The sequence below is a fragment of the Bison bison genome, unplaced genomic scaffold (genome assembly GCF_000754665.1).
Source record: "Bison bison bison isolate TAMUID 2011002044 unplaced genomic scaffold, Bison_UMD1.0 scf7180017864180, whole genome shotgun sequence".
NCBI classification, from domain to species: Eukaryota; Metazoa; Chordata; class Mammalia; order Artiodactyla; family Bovidae; genus Bison; species Bison bison.
Genome location: NW_011494752.1, coordinates 11,949,147 through 11,954,992, shown reverse-complemented (window position 1 = coordinate 11,954,992; position 5,846 = coordinate 11,949,147). Strand labels below are relative to the sequence as shown.

Sequence of the window (5,846 nt, the reverse complement as noted above, 5' to 3'; positions counted from 1 at the left end):
CCCCTGCCGTCGCCCCTCCCGGAGCAGTCCCCGGAGGGCCCCATGGTGCCCGCGCTCTCTCCATCCGGCCTCGGCCTCCAGCCTGCGGCTGAACGGACCAGGTAAGTCCGGGGCGCTGGCCCCCCACCCGATCCCCCGGGTAGGCTAGCTTGCAGTGCACGTGGATGAGGGGTTTCGGGTTTGCTGCACAAGCTCAGAGCCTCGTGCAGTTGGTCATGTCCCCCGTCCCCTTTCTAAGCATCCTGGTTTGGCTTCTGCTTCATGCTGGCAGCAGGTAGGGATTCATAGCCCCTGTGTGATCAGAGGGGGTCCAGGCTTTTTGAGAATAGCATCCCAGGTGCATGTGTAAGGTGGCAGCTTGCCAAAGCAGGCGAGGAAGCTGAGTTCCCAGCTCCTCTGTCCCCTCCTGTACTGGTACAGCTTGTTACCTCTATCGAAGTTTAGAATTTCAGTGGTTCTCCTCTCCACTCCTCCTCCTTTAGATGCATAGGGGCCATTTTTACTGCTAAAATGGGAGCAAGTCAGGTAAAGAATGGAGGTGACAAGATCATGCATTTCATTCTCGTGGAGGAAGAAAAGAGTTGGAGAGCCTGCTCCTTCCAGTGCTGGTTCCATGAGATTTTATGGAGAAAGGGCCTTGTCCCTCCAAAAATGGAAAGTGTGATCTGAGCCGGCACGGGGTCGCTGGTCCCCAGGGGCGCAGGGGAGGACCCCCCCCACAACCCCCTTTGAGAGGGGCATGGTCAGAGGGAGGGAATTCTACAAGCGGGGTTGCACAGACCCCTTGGCTGTTTCTCTCTGTTCTAAACAATTCAGAAAATTAGGAAAGCCACTTCACCAGGCCCACTGTGCATTCTGTTAGGAATTGGAAAAATTTTGGCGACTTTGGAAATCTGAACCTTTCAAGCCAGTCTTTGTATGCACTTGTGTGTGTGCACACATGCACACAGATACCAATCCCTAAGTGAAGGGGTTGCAGGATGTTTTTTTTTTCTTTAATGTATAGAAAGTATTTTCCATGTGAGATGGGAAATGACAGAGTTGGCAGGGGCTGGAGATGACCCTGGATGGGGTGGTTGCTGATGGCTCCACCAGAGAGGGCAAGGGGTTGCCGACCCTGGCCATGGAATCATGGGCTTTGATTCTGTTTCAGGATGCAGGAGGGGAGAGAGAGGTCAGCAGGAAGCAGGGGCTGCTGTGGGGAGGAGGAAACTGACAAAGAGGAGACTTCCTGGAATGGTCTGCTGGGGAGAGGGCCAAGGCCAGGAAAAGGGCGCTGGCCGTAAGGGGGCCACCTGGAGATGGGAGTGGAGCTCAGGCCTTCAGAGCCCCCAGGAGAGGCTGGTCACCTCCACAGGCATCTTTGAAGGCCTTAAGAAGGTCTGGGAGGACCACGCCTGCCCAGAGAACATAAATTCAGTTCATGATTCTGATGCTGAAGCTGCCTGAGTTCAGGGACTGACTCTGTTTTATAACTCTCTTGTGTTACAGTGCTTCTAAAAGCAAAGAACTTTCTCCAGGATCAGGGCAGAAGGGAAGTCCAGGTTCTAGCCAGGGGACACCCAGTGCAGGCTCACAGCCCGGGGCACAGTCAGGCACGAGTCCGGGCCAGCCACCTGCGGACCAGAGCCCTCACACCCTCCGGAAAGGTACGTCATGGCCACCCTCATGACTAAATAAATAAAAGAGGGCAGTGTGGAGACTTACCCCGGGGTCTGGTGGTTAGGACTCTGCTTCCACTGCAGGTGGATGGGTTCAATCCTTTGTCATCGGGGAACTAAGATTCTGAATCAAAAAAAAGTAAAAAGAAGGAAAAAAGTAAAAAAGAGGGCAGTGCAGAGGAGTCAGGGCAGTGGTACACCTAGAACAATGCAGATCTGTCCACATCTACACCTGGGATTCTTAAAGGGTAAACACCTCCAGGGCAAGTACACGGGACTGAGGGCAAGGATAGGGAAAAGACAGACTGAGTGATGGAGGCTCTGGGCCTCTGTGGCCGGAGGACTGGGTCAGAGGTCTCTGTTATGGCATCCCAGAGCCACTGGAGGTTCAGCCAGAAGAGCTTCCTGCCCCAAGGACGGTCGCTTTGTCCAGGGTCCAGTGTCCAGGTCCATCTCTAGTCGTTCCCTCCTGGACAGTGCATCCTCAACTCCCACCTTCTCCGAGCAACCCTGATACTTGTACCACTGTGAAGCGATGGAAGGACCCTGAACTCAGCCGCTGCCTGGGGGTGGGATGTGTGTGTGTGTGTGTGTGCACGCATGCGCGCGCGCCAATTACAGCAGGAATCAAGAGAAAAGGAGGAGACATTAGTAAACATGTGGGCAGATAGGAAAACCTGTAGTTCTAGGTGAATTTTTTAAAATGGCATCAGCTGCCCTCAGAGTGCCAGGAGCTGGGCGTGGAGGCACTGGTGGTGAGGGGTCGGGAAAAGGTGCTCACAGCCACATGGATGGATGGTGAGTGCCACTTAACAACCCTGTGTGCTGATTCGTCTTTCAGTTTCCAAGAAGCTGGCACCCATTCCACCCAAGGTCCCCTTCGGCCAGCCAGGGCCCCTGCCTGAGCAGCCTGCCGGCCAGCCATCCCCACTCAGCCTGTCCCCCACGCCCCCCAGCACCCCATCGCCCTACGGACTCAGCTATCCCCCGGGCTACTCCCTGGCATCAGGCCAGCTCTCCCCCGCAGCCCCGGCACCCCCACTGGCCTCCCCCTCTGGCTTCACGGGCGCCCTAAGCAAGTCGCGGCCCACCCCGAAGCCCCGGCAGAGGCCCACCCTGCCGCCGCCCCAGCCGCCCACTGTCAGCCTCGCCGCCTCCAGCCCACAGTCCTCAGAGCATCCCGTGCTGGACGGTGTGTCCCCCGGGGAGAGCATGTCGACAGGTAACCTTGGCGCGTGTGGCACCTGGGGACTTTGCAGGAGGTGGGCCTTGTTTGCCAGGGATGACCGTGCTGGAGCCACCTGTGGCATATGGGGTGGTCTCCTTAGAAGCCCCTCTGAGGCCGTGGACACCCCCAGGCCAGTTGTCCTGCAGAGAAGGGGCTCCCTAGGGGATTTCTCCCAATTGAACACCCGCCAGCCTGGGTTCTGATCCTGCATCTGGGGGCCGAGCGCCCTGCGTCCTGGGAAAAGGCGGCTTCAGGAGGGGCTGGACTGTGATGGCAGAAAGTGGGATCACAGCACAGGTGTGTCTGGGGCTTTGCTCAGCTCAGCACTGGCAGCTCAGGTACCAGTTTTCACTGTGAGAACAGAGATTGAGAGACAAAGACATAGTTTCCTAATAACTAAACAAGCCTTATGGGCTTCCTGATAACTCAGTTGGTAAAGAATCCACCTGCAGTGCAGGAGACCCCGGTTCGATTCCTGGGTCGGGAAGATTCCCCTGGAGAAGGGATAGGCTACCCACTCCAGTATTCTTGGGTTTTCGTGGTGGCTCAGATGGTAAAGAATCTGCCTGCAATGCAGGAGACATGGGTTTAATCCCTGGGTTGGGAAGATCCCCTGGAAAAGGGAACAGCTACCCACTCCAGTATTCTGGCCTGGAGAATTCCATGAGTCCATGGGGTCACAAAGAGACATGATTGAGCGACTTTCACTTCACTTCAAAAAAGGCTTATTAGAAAAACGTTTTTTTCCTAGCAAAATATATTTAGAAAGGGCTCAGTAAAGAACCTGCTTGCCAGTGCAGATGTGAGAGATAATGGGTTTGATCCCTGGGTCAGGAAGATCCCTTAGAACATGGCAACCTACTCCAGTATTCTTGCCTAGAGAATCCCATGGACAGAGGAGCCTGGAGGGCTACAGTCCATGGGGTCGCAGAGTCGGATACAACTGAAGTGACTGAGCATGCAATTTCAGACAAGATTCTGTAAGCCTGGTTCTTTGAGGGGCTTTGTGGAACAGGCCCATGACAACTAAAATTAGTTTTACTTTAACATCAAAGGTGGAGCTATTTTTCCTCTAGGAAAATGTGTAACCATAACCCACACACACCACACAGATACATGCATGCGAGCATGCTTGCACGCACTCGTACCACAGATACACATAAATCACACACAGATACACCATATATACACCTACTGTATATACACACCACACACACACACATACAAACACAGCTGTCTCCACGCAGACACGCCACACACACACTGGAGGGAGCAGTCTGGCCTTGGGTCCTGACTTGTGCTTTTATTCATCCCCACGTCTGCCCTCGGGAGTGAGGGTTCCCTTGACCACATGGAAGGAGAGCCCATGGGTTTAGTGCTTTGCTGCCTAGAAGAGACTAGTCCAGTGCACGTGCCTGGGGTGGGGGAAACAGATGTATATACCATGGGGAGCGGCCGTCTGGCGATCTGGCTTTCTTTGGATGTGATTAACAGTGAAGGCCCAGTTGCTCTGTCCACCCTGAGGCTCTTAAGACATTAAGGAGACCCCTCCCTGGAGAACCACAGTGAACACCACCTCCCTCCCGCTGGTGGTTCTGGAAGAGTCCCTGATGGATGGCGGGGGTCCCAGCCACCCCTGGTTCAGAGCCGCTGCCCTTGAGCGGTCATCTGGGGGGCAGCGGCCCGGCCCCTCGTCCCGCGGGGCAGTGGTCTGAGCAGTGTGGTTGTCGCAGTTTGCTGCGGCCCCCTGACTGTGCGTTGGGCATGCTGTGTCCGTTGTCGTCTCATCGTCTCTCTTCCTCTCTCTGCCTCCTGTCGCTGTGTTCTCGCAGCTGTGTGACACGGGGGATGCGGTTGTGGACGCGTGAGGGGGATTGCAGGGTAAGCGGTCCCGGCCTCACCTTTCCCGGCCGCAGCCAGGCCGCACCCCGCGCTCTGCATGCACCCCGACCTGCACGGCAGCCTCCCGTGGCCTAGGGGCTCACCGGCCGCCTCCTGGCTTTTCTCAGGAGGAGAAAGAGGCTGCGCTCGGCTTCTCCCTCACTGTCCCCCTCCAGGGCCGCCCAGCCCCAGCTGCTTCCCACGCAGGCTTAGAAGGAAGGGGTGACGGCCCCCTCCCTCATCCCAGGTCTGTGTCACTGGATGGCCCGCTGGCTGACGACGTGTGCCCAGTGTTGGGGGAGGCACAAGCACCCGGAGTTTAGGGAGGGGCCCCCAGGGAGAGTACCTGCCTGGTCCTCTAGGATGGCCAGCAGGTTCTAAAGAACCCCTAGTGTCCATTCTAGAATTCACCCCGAGCTCACGTTGTCCCAGGTATGCAGCTAGCCAGGGCCTTTCTGTCCAATTCAATGAAATACTCTGGGAGCCCTCCTAGCAGTTTCCGCAAGGCCTCCTGCTCCCGTAAAGGGTAGAAGCTGCTAAAGAAACCAAAGGCAAGAACAGGCAGGAAGCAGGTGTCGGGGCCTGAGTCAGATGGGGCAGCCAGAGTGAAGCAAGGGGTCCCCTCTGCCCCCCAGAAAAGCTGCACATTCTGGACAGGAGTGGCTTTGCAGTGTCTGCCGCCCACACGGGCCCCCTGACAGGCCTCCGGGGGCCTCTGTCCCAAGGACGGGCCTCTCCGTTCTCAGCCGTCTGCAAGGGTTTCTCTCCCACTGCATTCCAGCTGCCTGAGTTACCTTCCTGCTCAGTGTGGCTTAAGGAGTGGCCAAGGTGGCCGCCAGGTGGCTCTCCTCAGGCTGCGCGTCCTATACCTGCTTTGCCTGCGGGCACCTTCCCACCTGTGTCACCCCAGTGACTGCCAGGCCCAGGCGGGGTCAGAAGGCGCCCAAGGTCACAGTCCTCCTGGGGACAGAGGCGGGGCTGAGTCCAAGCCAGGCCGGCAGGAGGAGGAGCACGGCCGAGGCGCGGACCCCCACCCCCCACTCCCGTCTCTACTCGGTCAGGCAGGGGGCTGTTTT

General features: G+C 57.1%; 1 protein-coding gene across 1 annotated transcript in view; it reads left to right on the top strand.

Moving 5' to 3' along the window:
* The window catches only part of ARHGAP44 (Rho GTPase activating protein 44), an 89,902-nt gene that overhangs the window by 82,839 nt on the left and 1,217 nt on the right, over positions 1-5,846 (top strand). Inside the window, exons 18-20 of the mRNA XM_010843185.1 lie at positions 3-101; positions 1,492-1,649; positions 2,503-2,883. Coding sequence (XP_010841487.1) covers positions 3-101; positions 1,492-1,649; positions 2,503-2,883 — 638 coding nt within the window. The remainder of the gene's footprint in view (positions 1-2; positions 102-1,491; positions 1,650-2,502; positions 2,884-5,846) is intronic.